The sequence below is a fragment of the Trichomonas vaginalis genome, chromosome I (assembly GCF_026262505.1).
Source record: "Trichomonas vaginalis G3 chromosome I, whole genome shotgun sequence".
Classification (NCBI taxonomy): domain Eukaryota; phylum Parabasalia; order Trichomonadida; family Trichomonadidae; genus Trichomonas; species Trichomonas vaginalis.
Genome location: NC_067203.1, coordinates 4,249,505 through 4,265,203, shown reverse-complemented (window position 1 = coordinate 4,265,203; position 15,699 = coordinate 4,249,505). Strand labels below are relative to the sequence as shown.

General features: G+C 32.0%; 7 protein-coding genes and 1 pseudogene across 8 annotated transcripts, besides 1 other annotated feature; 1 reads left to right on the top strand and 7 right to left on the bottom strand.

Annotated features, from left to right (window-relative positions):
- Nucleotides 1–282: 282 nt before the first annotated feature.
- Nucleotides 283–1,611, bottom strand: TVAGG3_0926970 (peptidase M48 family; the record flags this gene model as incomplete). The annotated part of the gene is made up of 1 exon (XM_001323095.1): nucleotides 283–1,611. The coding sequence occupies one exon, from the start codon at nucleotides 1,609–1,611 to the stop codon at nucleotides 283–285; it is 1,329 nt and encodes a 442-aa protein (XP_001323130.1).
- Nucleotides 1,612–1,727: 116 nt separating this feature from the next.
- On the bottom strand, nucleotides 1,728–2,235 carry TVAGG3_0926960 (Chain N 40s Ribosomal Protein S13; the record flags this gene model as incomplete). Its single annotated transcript, XM_001323096.2, has 1 exon — nucleotides 1,780–2,235. One exon carries the CDS (start codon nucleotides 2,233–2,235, stop codon nucleotides 1,780–1,782), a length of 456 nt encoding a protein of 151 aa, XP_001323131.1.
- Nucleotides 2,236–2,649: 414 nt separating this feature from the next.
- TVAGG3_0926950 (Clan CA, family C19, ubiquitin hydrolase-like cysteine peptidase family) lies at nucleotides 2,650–3,831 on the bottom strand (the record flags this gene model as incomplete). Its single annotated transcript, XM_001323097.1, has 1 exon — nucleotides 2,650–3,831. One exon carries the CDS (start codon nucleotides 3,829–3,831, stop codon nucleotides 2,650–2,652), a length of 1,182 nt encoding a protein of 393 aa, XP_001323132.1.
- A 117-nt stretch (nucleotides 3,832–3,948) lies between these two features.
- On the bottom strand, nucleotides 3,949–7,314 carry TVAGG3_0926940 (cytosolic regulator pianissimo family; the record flags this gene model as incomplete). Its single annotated transcript, XM_001323098.2, has 1 exon — nucleotides 4,264–7,299. One exon carries the CDS (start codon nucleotides 7,297–7,299, stop codon nucleotides 4,264–4,266), a length of 3,036 nt encoding a protein of 1,011 aa, XP_001323133.1.
- Nucleotides 7,315–8,441: 1,127 nt separating this feature from the next.
- On the bottom strand, nucleotides 8,442–9,771 carry TVAGG3_0926930 (calcium-binding protein family; the record flags this gene model as incomplete). The annotated part of the gene is made up of 1 exon (XM_001323099.1): nucleotides 9,267–9,500. The coding sequence occupies one exon, from the start codon at nucleotides 9,498–9,500 to the stop codon at nucleotides 9,267–9,269; it is 234 nt and encodes a 77-aa protein (XP_001323134.1).
- Nucleotides 9,772–12,484: 2,713 nt separating this feature from the next.
- On the bottom strand, nucleotides 12,485–13,240 carry TVAGG3_0926920 (MyD88-dependent toll-like receptor signaling pathway; the record flags this gene model as incomplete). The annotated part of the gene is made up of 1 exon (XM_001323100.1): nucleotides 12,485–13,240. The coding sequence occupies one exon, from the start codon at nucleotides 13,238–13,240 to the stop codon at nucleotides 12,485–12,487; it is 756 nt and encodes a 251-aa protein (XP_001323135.1).
- A 190-nt stretch (nucleotides 13,241–13,430) lies between these two features.
- Nucleotides 13,431–13,949, bottom strand: TVAGG3_0926910 (ribonuclease inhibitor domain-containing protein; the record flags this gene model as incomplete). Its single annotated transcript, XM_001323101.1, has 1 exon — nucleotides 13,431–13,949. The coding sequence occupies one exon, from the start codon at nucleotides 13,947–13,949 to the stop codon at nucleotides 13,431–13,433; it is 519 nt and encodes a 172-aa protein (XP_001323136.1).
- A 130-nt stretch (nucleotides 13,950–14,079) lies between these two features.
- Nucleotides 14,080–15,382: a mobile genetic element.
- TVAGG3_0926900 lies at nucleotides 14,176–15,302 on the top strand (annotated as a pseudogene). The gene has a single exon. A coding segment is annotated over exon 1 (1,127 nt).
- Nucleotides 15,383–15,699: the final 317 nt, after the last annotated feature.

Genomic DNA, 15,699 nt, shown 5'->3' with positions numbered 1-15,699 from the left:
ATCAAGATTTGCAAAAAAATCTTTAAACACTAGATTATCAAATTAAGTTAACTAAGAACCAATCTTTATTCATTTACAAATTGGATAATATCTCAGAATATCAAATCAGTATGTTCTTGCCAATATAGGTTAAATATTCTCTCGTAAAAGTCTTTGTTCAAACCCTCTGTATAAAGGTGTCTACAACTTTTTTTTCGTTGTCTACAACTTATTTCAGGAAATCTATGTTGAAAATATATATGTTAAAAATCATAATTATCATACATACAAACATTATTTATTCTATTCTATCAGATATTTTGACTTGGCGACTGCAATGTTCACCAATCTATCCTGAAGAGATGGTTCTTCCATTGCAATAAGTGTGTACATATGTGTGTGCACTACAGCATCTTTATTTTTAATATAAATATTAACAATTGTGTCGGCGATTTGAAATCCAAAATCAGAAGCAAATTCATCTGCATTATATGTTATTCTCTTATGAATTAAACCACGGAGAACATCAAATGAACAAAGAATTGGATAAAAATAGACAAATGAAATTGGGAGAACAATTGTAAGAAAATCTTTCGATTTGAAAGAGTAACTTAGTTCATTGCGTATTATATAGTTAATTATTAGGAGATAAGACACAAATTCTAATAAATATGTAATAATTACTAAAATTCCTTCTTGACTGCATGCTCTATAGTAGCAAACTGCAAGGAACGTCGCAAGTTGATGATTTGATAGGTGGTTAATCGTATTATCCGAAATTACAATTTCTCTCTTTAAAAATCCACCAAAATAAGCATTTAACTTAGTTGTACGAATCGAGTCTAATCTCATCTTGGGTCTGTTCAAGGATATGCCTTGAGAAGTATTGAGATAATGTATTGATCCCATTAATTTTCCGTTTGGTTCAACAATGCAATCTTTATCATACCAGAAATTCTTGTAGACCGAGTATATGCAAAGACTAGCTGCACAAGCAATGAAGAAATATATAATCAAAATTCTTAAAAATTGAGGATAATAATTTTCAATTGTTTTGTTCTCTTTTCTTGATACCTTTGGTGCGCTTTCCGTGTTTTCATCAGTATTGTTCGTTGCTACATCATTTTGTGGATCAATTATTGATAATTCTACTTTTGATGGCAAAAATTTCTCTGATATGTAATTAAATAGGTATATGTATACGTAGGCAGTCATTAATATTAAAAATTGAGCTACTAATTCTTTGTATACGTAAAACGAAATTGTAATTTTGTTGAAACCAGCCGATGTATCAACGTAATATAGTTTAATTAGTTCAACTGGAAGGATTATCATCGCAAATCTAAGTAAAATATAAAGTGAAATTGTTTCATAATTTGAATTACTTAATGCTGTAATAACTCCTGAGCCATAGTATAAGCCAATGTAAAATGCAGCATGAAGTAATCCATCAAGTAAATGCAAAAGTGCAACTTTAATTGGGTATGAAAAATCTGCATTTTCATCTCCTTGTTCTCTTGAGATATATTTCTGTTTGTTAACATACATGCATTCATTTAGATATACAAATACATCCAATACAGCTATGACTATTAAAATCTGTATAGAACGCGGTATATTAATGTTTTTCATTTCTAAAACTTATCGGAAATTTGTAGAATCTAAACAGACGAGAAAAAAACAAAAAGAGAGATATTACATAGAGAAATGTAGTGGGGAAAAAAGTTAGATTTATAAAATTAAATTTTTTTTTTGAAAAGATAATCAAGTCGTAATTTTTAGCATATTGAAATGTAATGTTTAGGCAACGAGAGCAGAAGCTGTCTGAGCGTTGTACTTCCAGTTTGGAGCAAGAACACGGCGAGTCTTGTAATAACGTGTAAGTCTGTGAATACGGGACTCGATAAGGATAAGACGGTACTTGCCATCGACATCGTGCTTAGCGTGTTCGAGGTGCTTGCGAACGTTTGTAGCCTTCTTGATAAGGTGGTAAAGTTCCTCTGGAAGAGCTGGAGCAAGGCCATTAGCCTTAAGGATGCGGAGAACCTTGACACCAGTAACAGCACGGACCATACCAACGCCATTGCGATCACGGAGGAGAGCGCCGATCTGTGATGGGCGAACACCCTTCTTAGCATAATCGCAGATCATTCGGACGCAGTTCTCGGCAGAAAGCTGGAGCCAGTGTGGTGCTGAACGACGGTATGGGCATGTTGATGAGCTGATACCCTTGCCTTGTGAGTGAAGACGACCCATTTATAGAAAAGGCCGCTCCATGACGATTATTTTCAATTCAATTTATCATTGGGCCAAATCAAAATCTTCTTATTATTTCTTAAATTAAAAATAAGGATATCTTCATCCATTACTTTCTCTTACTAAATATCTAATAAAAACTTTATTATCTTGAAAATTCCTGATGAAATAAAAATATCTATCTTTGTTGAATGATGTTGCATTTGAAGATATAATATCTTCTGCATGATATTGTATCTCGTATAATCTGCATGGTTGAACTTCGAATTTTAAAATCAAAATTACATTTAATTCACAAAATATATAAGATTTATGTTCCTCCCTTGTTCTAGATTTATAGTTTTAATGTAGTGTTAGTCTTTGGATTTTTAAATAAAAAAATAATTTTTTTTCTGACAAAACAATACATTATCTTTATTCAGAAGTAATTCTATTATATAAGAGCATGTATGCCTGCAATCCAAGGTGCCCTTCATCACCAAGTTCAGAAACTTTATCATCATCGAATTTCAGCCATTGTCCATCGAATCTTCTTGCGTAGCATACGTAATGTCCTGCATCTGGTCTTGTTCCAATATGTTCTACGACAGCACTGAGCTGATAAGAAAATTTTTCGTCGTCAGCCTCGAGTCTGAGAATTTCTGGGTATTCGACGATACCAGTAAGTTTCATTGGACCATAGTCATTGAATCCAAACCTTGTAAAACCGATAATAAGTGACATTGGAAGAGCTGTCAAGTGATTTCGTTTTGAAATGGTATCTGTGATCTGTTCGACTTCAAGATAGCGTCTAATGGCCTGTCCGAGGGATTTTATTTCGTAAATTGGTAGTTGAAGAACTAATGTAACTTCTGCATTGACGCTTCTTACTTTATGATGATCTAATGTCTCTGATCTAACAAAAGTGGCAAATATTTTTGAGAGAGGAGACAATTTTCCTTGTGTATCGACAATTTGTTGGATTTTTCCTCCAATAACTGTTCTCCGGTTGTTTGGATCTGAAGATTCTGGAACTGGATATAATTCTATCAAAGAGCAAAGCTCATCGTGAAGTTTGTTAAGGAAATAAGACAAAAATTCAGAAGCATCTTCCTGAGTTTTTGGCTTTCTCTTAGCGTTGAATGGGCCAAATACTTCATTAAGTATATCTGTATTAGTTGCAGAAGCTTTGTCTATTAAATCTAAGGATTTCAATGAGGTATATACGCCATCTGAAGAAGCGCTGTCTGAGAACTTGAAATTGTTGAGGAATTTGTATAGTGCTGTCCATGATGGTATAACTTCTCTCTGTTTGTCTGAAAACAAAGGATAATACGTCTTCATAAAGTTTGCGAAGCTAACAAAAGGAGGTGAAGCGAATAACAGCTGAATTGAAGCATTGGCGAAGCACATAAGCCCTCTGTTCATCAAGCCACGTGGCTGGACAACCATAGGTGTCACAAAATACTTTCCCGTTTGTAAATTCGTGGCAAAGTCTTTTTCAATCGAATCCTTTCCGTCCTGAAGAATAGTTTTGTATGCTGAAGCTATTTCCTCTGGGAATTCAACGTTTCCTGAGATTTCTATCCACTTTGGATTTGTTCCTAAGTGTTTCATGATTTTGGAAATCCGAACAAACTCTTTCAAATTTAAAATTTTTGTCAATTTTTGGATTTTTTTCATCAACAAAGTGTCCAAAATATCAAATATTGACCAAAACAGATAATATGTTTATGAATCAATGCCAAAATAAGAGCATAATCTACTCTCAAAATCATAACTTTTTACATAGATTTTGAATTTTTAATTCAAATCAAATTCATTGAACAAACTTGGTAACATATTATGCTAGAACTCCTTCAAAAGCTTACTGTTTTATAGTGTTATAGTGTTAGTTATTTGATAAATCAGATGATTTTTTTGTTTTATATTTTACAGAATATGGAATTGTTGCTATAGTTTATAAAATCGATTATAAACCTAATTTATTTCATAAAATAAAATAATTTTAAAATATAAAAATAAATAAAATAATTTTTCTCCGGATTTTTAGTTAGAGTTAGCCTCACTCCAACTCAATCTCTTATTTGAGTAATCTGGTTCAGGCAATGCGTAGAATTGTTCTTTTGTCATTCCAGCGACGGATTTGAAGTTGTCGTCGTTCAAGAACATGTCGCAGTACATCATCCTTCCCATCTTTTTGCATTTGTCGATGTCGCATTCTTGGATTTGGACCTCATTGTAGGATAATAAGTTTGGCTTAGCTACAATTGCTTCTAGGAGCTTTCCTGCGCACTGGGCCTCTAGTTTTCTATCTAACTTGACGTCCTTTGGTATACCAACCATTGGAGTATCTTTGAATAAAACTTCGATGAAGAATCTCGCATCAGGAGAGACAGAGTACGTTGCCATGAGTTCGTGGCCGTATTTGGCTAATATCGATTTGCGGAATGATGATTGATCGTTCTTGAAAATCGATTTAATCTCTTCTTTCGCTTTGTTGAAGGAAATCATTGATGTCAAGCGCTTGAGAAGCTGGCATTTGTCTTCTTCTCCCTTGATTACCTCGACTTGGGCCATTGTCGGCTCGCATACGTCTGGTTTTCCGACAAATTGTTCGAAATTGATTGGTATGACGCAAGATCTGGATCCGAAATTGAAGAACTGCCAGTCGTGCTTTGAAATCAATGTCGAAATGTATGATGATGGTGAGAACATTGAAAATGCAACGACGCATGTTCCTCGGATTAAGCTGGAATCGGTTGAATTCATGACGTTGAATATTGCCTCACCGATATCATTATCCTTTACGAGGTTTTCTGCCAAAGGAGAAGAGCAAATGTGAGCTAATGCGAATAATGCAGCTCTTATCTCATGTTTCTTCTTCGCCTTGATGAGATTGAGCAACTGGCCAACCTGAGGTTCAACGACGGCAAGTCCCTCCGCTGTCTTGGCAAGCTCGCCAAAGATATGAGGGGGAATCCTGGCAAAACCGTTTACCAATGTGACAGAAGGGAATGAAGCTAAGGCGGAAGTGTCTCCGTAGCAAGCCTCGAAGGCAGCGTCGTATAATTTGCAGTACTTGGCGTTGCCTTTCTCCATCCAATAGGTGATTTCCTTCTGTGTATTTAATTTCTTGATGACAGACTCAATGGAGAAGAAAATCGCAAGCATGAGATGGTTCTTTGAGGCAATAACATCAAGTAATTGCATGTCTTCTGCAGCTGCGCGGCGGCATTCCATATCATCGAGACATAATTCGGAAAGTAAGTTCATGGCTGCGTTCATTTGCTCTGGATCTTGGATCTGCTTTACATGTGGAATGATTAAAGCCTTGAAAACTGCATCTACGAAATTCTTGGCCGATTTCTTTTTCTCTCTGATCGCTTCTATGGCGATTTGCTGGGCAGTTGGGACTTGTGAGTTCAAGAAGCTTCTGAAAACATCAATCGAAAGCGTATCTTTCTCAATTTTGATTAATGATAAGCAAAGTTTGATGTTTTGAGGAGTTGTGACTGTAGAACCGAATGTTACGAGTTTGTCGGCGAGATCCATCTTCTTTAATGTGTTTGTTGCCGTTGGATCGCAGATCATTGCAGCAATCATCTCGAAGAAAGTGGCGCAAACGCATTTAGCAGGTATGACTTCGCTTGTTTGGAAGAGAGTAAGTGTCTTTTCGAAGGCTTTCTTGAGATTTTGGTTCTTTTCGAAGTTTTCCCATAATTTCTTATTTGTATCGAGTAAAATGAGGAAGGAATGCAATGTATCGATCATGTTGAGTGTTCTGTTTTGATTGGAATCAAGAGGAGTGTTGTACATTGGTCCGGCAAGCTGATCTACGATACTATTGAGTTTCTTGTTAGTAAATGCTAAGTTTGCTTCTGTATCGTTATGCGGTAAGATGACTGATAAAATCTTATTGATGTTTGGCCAGTCCCATTTCGATGGATCGTCGTCAAGTTTGAAATTAGCGATTGATGTCACGTTTTCAGAAGATTCAGTACTTTGAGCGTGTTTTCTGATCTTAAGAACGATATCGGTATTGTTCTGGTTTGATTGTACTGTGATAGAAGAAGTAGATAAATCGATTAATTTTGTATCTGACTGAGAAACGAAAGGAAGTAACTCGGATAAGAACGATGCAGCCTCTGGAACTGTAGAAGCAAGCTCGTTAAGTCTTTCGATCATTCCGCACTTCATTAACGCATACAAAACTAATCCTGTAAATCCATCGGTAATGCAGCGCTGATCTGTAAGATTTAAGATGTCTTTGAGTATGAGGATAACTGCTTCTGTCTGGTGACCTAAGCAGTAAACGATATCCTTCAATAAATTATTTTGGAAGCCGAAGAGAAGCATTGTAGGCCAAGTTCTGAGCAGCGCGGAAATGGCCTTCGTGCATACTTCGAGATCTTCTGGTTTCGTTGGAATGTATTGTGAAATTGGGTTAATTAATCTGGAAGCAAAGCGATCCATTAATACGAAAGGAAGTTTGTGCTCAGAAGCGTAAGCAATGAGAGCTCCAACTCCTTTATTGCCAGTTTCGTGAAATGCGCTAACTAAAATTGATGATATTTCGGGAATTTCTTCAATCTTGGAGTTAGTTAAAACAGCTTCAAGAAGGTAAGCGAGGATGAGTCCCTTGTAATTGTGATTTGGTACGTTGTACAGAGAAATCATCGCACGAAGAATTGATGTAGGTAAGTATTTTCTAAAGCGCATGAGAATAGAAACGCAGCGGAAAGCAGCAACCTTTTCTTCATCAACCTTTGATTGCATTGATTCACCTGGTCTTTGGTCAATCGATAAAGCTATTAACTTATCAAGATCATATTGCTCTACAATGGAGTTAGGTGAACTTAATTCTAATTCGCAAATAATTTTCATCAAGGTAGATCTCATGGGGCCTGGTGCTGATAAGTAAATATGATGTATGTACGCGGCAATGATATCAACAGGTTGATCTGCGAAATTTACGTTTTCAAATTCTGTTTCTATTAGCTTCAGTGCCTTCATTAAATCTTGTGGCTTCATCTTAAGCTCGACTGCTGCATGAAGAGTAAGGGCGAGCTCGGAAGTTATCATTCCCTGACAAATTTCACTTTTTATTTTTATCTAAAATTTATACAAAAAAATACGTAATATCATGTCTGACTGTATTCGGATTTTGTGCATCTTGTAACTCATATTTCATTCACAGTTCATAGTTTATCTTTGCTTCCTGAATGTAATCAAAAACAATCTTTGCTTTCAATACTACATCTTGTTAGAGAAAACAATAACCACAGTTCACATACTCATTTTGAACTAATGAAAGGTTGAGACAATTTCGAAAACCCAAAAATGCTCAAGTTTTGAAATTGTTCTCAATTGATGTGGAACTTTCAGGGAATGTATCTTGTATTTTGAAGAGTCTATTGAGAATTCATTTATATCACTGTTATTAAACATGAACCAAAGTATATGGTGAATACATTTATATTGAAAGAAAAAAAGAAATTTGTAAATGGGGAAAAAAGCTTTCATATGATTCAAATGTGTTTGTTATATACTTAATTCCCTGTATAATAGCATTTTCTTACTACCAAGTCTATTTTACTGCACAATAAAGTTTTTTTTTCCAATTTTGTTAATATCTACATCAAACTATGTATATGGTAGTAAAACATGCATTTTCCATTTTAAACCAAAATTCTGAAGGCTTAAAACAAAACAAACTATGTAAAGTTTTTTGACTTCATTTTTCAATTAATGATAAAAAAAAATTAAAAAATATTATTAAAATTGAATTTTTTAATCAAAAATACCATTCTGCGTAATTTTAAATCAGCCAAATAGGTTTGTTATTATCATTCAAACTGTTGGAATGTTAGATAACCTTTAATGATATTTTGTTTTTTTTATATCATATTTGATTTTTCGACCTAAAGGAATATTGTAAGTTTATATCATACTATAGATTCCCAAACTTTATTCAACTCAATTGGACAAAAATAACATGATATGCTTGTATAATTACCATTTTGACTCTAATACTATAGCAATAAATAATGAAAACTTATAAATGGTATTGACCTATTTCAATTTTTATATATTCCGTTGGAATTTGTGGAGATTATTAAGGTTTGTTTCAACTACTTATCGATTGAATGACGAAAAGGGGTTTTTGGTTAATCATTGATAATCGTCTTTTGATAGGATTGTCACTTTTTAATAAGAAAGAAACCATTTCTTTAATTTAGCCGTAGTATTTTATTATTTAAATCATTAATTGCAAGGTATGGAAAAGGACTTGTTGATCATGGCTATATTGCAATTTATCAGAAACAAGAGCTTATTGATACAAATATTAATGGTCTACCATATTTAAGCGAGTACAATGATAATAATATCTGGTTCCTCTACACAAAGCCAGATAATTTCATGTTAATTGATTTGAAATCAAATTATTTTATAAATGGAATGAAAATACGAGGAACCATATCTACCAATCCTAATGTCTTGGGTTACCCATGGGAATCTTGTCCTCCAAGTTATGCATTAGAGTTTTCAAGTGATAATAATATCTTTTATCCATTATTCCAAGAAAGTAATTCGAAGAGAATTAATTCTACAAATATAGAAACTGAGTACTTTTTTGAGGCGAAAGGTTATTTTAGATATTTTCGGCTTAGAGAACTTTCTTTAGTATTTAATCAAGATGGACATGGCCAATACATATCATGGCTTGATTTTTATGTAAATTCTAACATATGCTCCGCTTGTAATAAGCTTTGTCTCCAATTTAGTTTCTTTTATTTGTTAACTTCCTCAACAATTTTTACATTCGAGTAACTTACTTTCGAGTTCTTTTGAGAAATATAACTTTAATATTTTTAAATTGAAAATTCTAACTACACTGATTGAAAAACGAAGAATATCACGACTATTTTATGAACTAGATGGCTTATAAGAGAAAGTATTGTAGTTAGATTAAATAATTTAAGTATTTTCATAATATTTAAAAGAAAATCGTGATTATTTTTGTAAGAAAAATAAAATATTAAAAAAATTTACTTTCCGAGAGCAAGGGCACGGAATTCAGCATAGTCAATCTTTCCATCTCTGTTCTTATCTGCTTCGTTAATCATTCGACGAACAACTTCTGCAGATGAGTCGAGACCTAAGCTAATTAATAATGAACGAAGTTCGTTTGGTGTAATAAATCCATCTGTATCACGATCGAAAACTCTGAATGCTTCTCGAAGCTCATCTTCGATGTCTGACTGTCTCATTTGACGTGACATCAAAGCAAGGAACTCTGTAAAATCGATAGTATCATTACCGTCGGCATCAACCTCGTGGATCACATCTTGTAATCAAAAAGACAATTCTATGCAATTTGAAATCAGCCAAATAGTTTTATTATTATCACTTAAACTGCTGATATGTTAAATAGCCTTAGTTGATATTTTGATTATTTCTTATCAAATTTGATTTTTCGGCCTAAAGGAATGTTGTAAGTTTATATTTTCACAGTATATATCATCAAACATTATTCAAATCAATAGGACAAAAAATAACGTGATATGCTTGAATAATTTTATATGATGTTAAACATAAATTATTAAATTATTAAAATTACCATTTTGCCTCTAAAACTATAGCAATAGATAATGGGAACTTATAAATGGTATAGACCTATTTCAATTTTTAAAATATTATGGTTTTTGATTCAACTACTTATTGATTGAATGATGAAAATGGTTTTCCAAATAATGTTGTCAATACAACAAGGGTAAATTAGTCATATCATTAATACAGGAAAGAATTTAGATAGCCAAACATAGTTAACTTTCAAATCTTTGACTTCTAATACAAAGGAGATGAATGTTCAACCACTTGCAGTTTTAGAGTGCTCGTTCAATTTCGAGATTGAAAAATTATCCAAATTCGTCTACTACGAGCTTTTCTAAAAGCATCTTGCCTTCAATTTTCTTTTGTGATTTAATAACATTTTGTAATTTGATAACTATAAATATTGCTATAAAAATAGCTATTAAGGATACCCTTACATTGCGTAGTTAGAAAGAGAATATGATATTGTCATGATTGCTAAAGTTTTAGGCTCCAGAAATGAATATACATCAAACTGAAACAATTGATAAATTGAATGAACTTTTGAGAGGTTCTCAAATAAAAAAAATTATCTAATTTTTTACAATATTACTATTATTTTATCCACATATGTATATATAGTAATTTGAGAAAACTTTTAGGAAAAAATAAGTTTAATAAAAATCTGAATTTTACTTTGTTGTGGGATTGTTATTAATTGACACTCCAGACGTATTACTAATAGTTATGCGTATGCAATTAAAGTATTTCTGATGGACAAAATGTGAGATTTATATCAGATAATTCATTTCTACTATTAAGTTATTCATTTATGAGTTTGCACTTATTCGCACTAAATAAATAACTATTAAAAATTGTTTTAATTAATTGACACCATATAATAGAGTGAATTTTGTTTGATCAAACAACAATAGATGATAGATATAAAGCCAAGAAACTTGCTATTAATATGCTCTACTTGCTATTTCAATGTAAGTATGATATTTTCTAAATGTTTCGTTCAGATAACTTAGATATATTAGTCAAAATTTGAAATTTTAATAGCACATATATTAAAAATAATTATTATTCATAAAAGATTAATGAAATAGTAAAAAAAAATCAATCAAATTATAAAAATACAACATTTAGAAGAATTCTTATTATCCTTCAAAAAGTCAGTATTTCTGCTGTAATTTTCTACAACATTGTAGTTATTGCACTTTGTCTATGGATTTGTATATATGTTATATATAAATTATATATCTAAACTGCCCATAAGTGCAATTTTTATATAAAATTGTTTATTTCTTTAACAATTTCATATGAAATATGCTTTTTTAAGCGTATCAAAGCTGTGTTCTTAATGTGCATGGATATATCAAGAAAAATGTCGAAAAAAAAATGTGAATTCACAAATTCACTGAATTTTCACCGTTTTTTGAATTTTGCTACAGCACTAATATTAAATAATACTAAAATCTTCTGTCTTTGTAAAAGAATAAATTCTGACAAAAAGTGCTCGTTTAAATTTAATGATCATTTGTATGACTAAGTGGTAAAAAGTGTTTATGACCAAAAAAGGGTTACATGCTTAGTCTATTTTTCTGACAGGATACTCTAGATTTACATGATCTCTATTTCATATCTCCGTTTTTAGATTCTTCGACAGATTTTATGATAGAAAACCAAGATTAACAAATTTCCGGCATGTTAATGAAGAAATCTGCAGCTACCCTCAATATTATTTCAATAATCAGTATCGTTTCTCTTACAATTTATATTTTTTCTCAATAATTTAACAAGAAATAACAATACACACTTGGTTTTACGTATAAAAGCTAAGTGTCGAACTTAATCAACTTTACTTACTTAGCAAATGAATATTTTTGTGGTTGCGAGTTCTGAATGCTGAAGTTTTAGATTTCTCTATAAATGATATCATTGCACTTACAATGTTGTTCCAGCCTATCGCATAAATCATAGAAAATCCAAAAAAAAATAATATAAAGAAAATTCATGTCATGAAGTTCAAAAAATACCGTGTAACATTAAAATTTGTTATGCATAATACATTTTAGCTATTATTGATTTTTTTTAATTTTCGAGAAATTGAATGGTGAGTCCGATAGAGAAATTTTTAAAAATCCTAGTGCCTCATAGAAGTAATTTCCCTCGTCTCCCATACTTCCAAATGTATGCATATGACATAAACTTTTATGCATTACACAAGTGGCCAATAATATCTATAGAGTAAAAAATTAGAAATTTAATTTTTTTATATGATAGTTATATTTCAGATTTGCGAGCGTAACTTTTTTCTCCATGGCATACTTGTTTTAAGAGCAAATGATCAAAATCGTCCTTCAATTATTGAAGGAGCTGATATCTTTTGAAAATTGAATTGAAAGGGTATTCAATTTTCAAATTTCCTCTCAATTTTGGAAACATATCAACTCTATGAATTAACAATTATGTGCCTTCACAGTTTATCAGTCATATAAGGTGCTTATAAAGAAAAAAGTTACGCTCGCAAAATATGTTTTTATATAGAGTTCACATAAAATAATTATGTAATTTCTAAAAAGAATATTTTTGTTCTTGAATATTAAAGTGTATTGTAGTTTAAAAAGTTTTAAATATGTTGCTAAAATTTCAGGTTTATAGCTCATGTCTAGCATGACTTCTTCGTATGCGCAAAAAATCTGACACGTAAGGGTATCCTTAATACGATAATACTAAATGTAATAATTAAAGCTAACTGAGTATTAGTGAGTCCATGTTTTACATCTCCAGGAAGGTTATTACATTTACCTGTCTTACTGGCTGCAACATCGCCAATTTTACTTTTTGGATAGTATTCATAAACGGTGATATTTCGAGGATGCCTGCCAATAAGGAAATTACCTTCAACTTCTTGATCACCACAGTATAAAAAGTTGTTAATACGACTGTTTAAAAATGATTTGTCATCAATCTTTTGAATGTTGCCGATTATAATAATATTAACTTCTTTTGATGAGATAAAATTATCTTTGATAATTGATTCATTACCATAAGTAAAGATATTAATGTTTTCAAGAGATTCAAATATTGAAAGTGATGGATATTCTTTAATAGACAAATTATATGTGATCGTTTTGATCAAGTGACTGAATGAGTTTTGTTTAATTATGTCAGAGTTAGGATATGAGATAATTAGATGTTCAATCATGTTGTCGTTCTCGAAACTTGTTAAGTCAATTGAACAATTTGATTCAATGTTAATTTTTTGTAATGATGAACAGTTAGAGAATGAATATTTTCCTAGTTTAATCAGATTCTTAGGTAATACGATACTAAATAATGATTTGCATCCAAAGAATGAGTAGTCATGAATATCAGTAAGATCTTCTGGAAATTGAATTTCTGTCAAATTATAACAATTCATAAACGCTGACGATTTGATAACTGTCAATGAATTTATATTTGAGATTGATTTCAATGAATAGCAATTTTGGAATGAAGAAATTCCAATATTTATCAATGTATTTGATTTGATAAGAACTATTTCAAGAGATTCACATTCATAGAAACAAAAATCTGAAATAGATGTGATACTAATCGGCAATGTTATATTCTTAAGTTTGGTTGCATTGATAAAAAGCTTTTTGATCGATTTGTGAAACATTTTCAGAAAATTCTACATTGACAAGATTAGTACATTTTTCGAATGCTGATCCTTCTATTTTAGTAACTTTGTTTGGAATTTTCAACTCTCGTAAATTTGTAATATTGAAAAACATTTGTTTCCAAATGATTTCAATTTCACTTTGAAGAGTAATATACTCTAATGATTTCAATGAAGTGAAGAAACTCCTATCTAAATTTGTTGGCATGCTTAAAAATACCAAAGTTTTAAGATTGTCGCAACCTTGAAAAGCAGTATTTGAAAGTTTTTCTAATTTTTCTGGTAATGTAATTTGCGTCAATGATTTACAATTTGCAAATGCTGCGTCATCAATTTTTGTAATACTTTTAGGAAGATTTATATCATTTAAACTAGTGCATTCTTCAAAAGCTGAAGAAGAAACAGTTTCTACTGAATTTGGAATAACAATAGATTTTAATGAAAGACACCCATAAAATATTCGTATCATAAGTTTAATTTCAGTGAGTTTTTCGCAATTTTTAAATGCTTCACTCCAAATAATCGTATCTGGATTTAGAAATTCTATTCGCACTAAATTATAGCAATTCTCAAAACTGAGCGTTTGTATTTCAGTAATATAGGGTGTCCAAAGGTGCGTTTAGCACAGCGCTCTATATGAGACTATTAAAGGAGATATATGCTGATTATAAATATATAATAAAAAATATGAATATATGTATATGATGAGTATGTTGTATTTTGGCGCCATGCCGGGATATAAAATGAATTTTGAGACAAGAGGCGGTTTCGCGGGAAATTTTGGCGGGATTTTTTTCATTTTTTTAATGAATCATAAAGAAAACATCCTCGCTCTTGCAAAAAAATGCAAAGACTGTAAAAAAATCTACGAGACATTGGTAAAATGCTTCGGTATGGATGCTCCTAGCTATTCCACTGTAACGTATATGTTAGGATGTATCACTTCATGAACAAAAAGGCGCCCATCATAAAAATTGACAAAAAATCGCCGGATCAAAGAAAAATCAAAGCAATTCTTCAAGCGCTAGATGAAGACCCAAGAGCATCACTCAGAAGGATAGAGGAGATGACAAAGATACCACGTACAACAGTCAGTTATTATCTGCACAATTATTTGAACTACAAACTAGCGTATACACGTTGGGTTCCGCACAACCTTAATTCAGTTCAAAAAAAATCTAGAGTCCAATCTTCGAAAGAGCTCCTCTCTATATTGGGTGCGTATCAATCCAAGAAGTTTCGCTTTTTAGTAACAGGGGACGAGTCTTGGTTTCAATATGCAGCAGAAGCCAAAATCATGTGGATCCCGAAGGATGAAAATCCGCAAACATTCCCGAAGAAAAAAATTGACACACCAATGATGATGTTGTCGGTTTTTTGGGGCGTGAATGGCATCATCGCAATTGATATTCTTCAAAAACCTAATACGATGAATGCTCAGTATCTAATTGACAATGTTCTTACTCAAATTATCAATTCTGATGAGTTTGAGAAATCCAAACAACAAAAACAAAAGTTTGCAATTCATTTTGATAATTCAAGAGTTCACAAAAGTCATAAGGTAATGAATTACTTGGTGGAAAACAATGTCAAAGTTGTTCCAAACCCAATTTATTCACCTGATATTGCACCCTCTGACTTTTATTTATTCGGCACGCTAAAAAAGAGAGCTGAAGGACGCGAATTCGCGAGTCCAGATGATCTTGAAAATTTTGTAAGAGAGCAATTTGAGCAATTTTCTCATGATGATTTAAAGCGTGTCTTTCAAGCCTGGATCGATCGCTGCGAACGCGTGATTGAATCCAATGGTGATTATATTTAAATAAACTTTATATATATGTAACTTGTTTATTTCTATTCGCAGTATTCAGGTTTGTGCTAAACACACCTTTGGACACCCTATATTTTTTGGAAAAGTAATATTTGTTATACCACAATTAGAAAACGCATGATCACCTATCGTTCCTAGTGATGATGGCAATGAGTCAAATGTTAATTTTTGACAATTAGCAAAAGCCTTATCATCGATATAATCTATCGTATTAGGGAATGATATTTTAGCTAAATTTTTGCAATTTATAAAAGTTCTATATGCAATCTCTTTCAATAATGTTGGAAGCTGTATCATTTCAAGATTTACGCAATTTGCAAACGCCTCAGACATAATGGTTGTATCATATGATCGAAATATAACTGTTTTTAAGTTGTTGCAATATCCA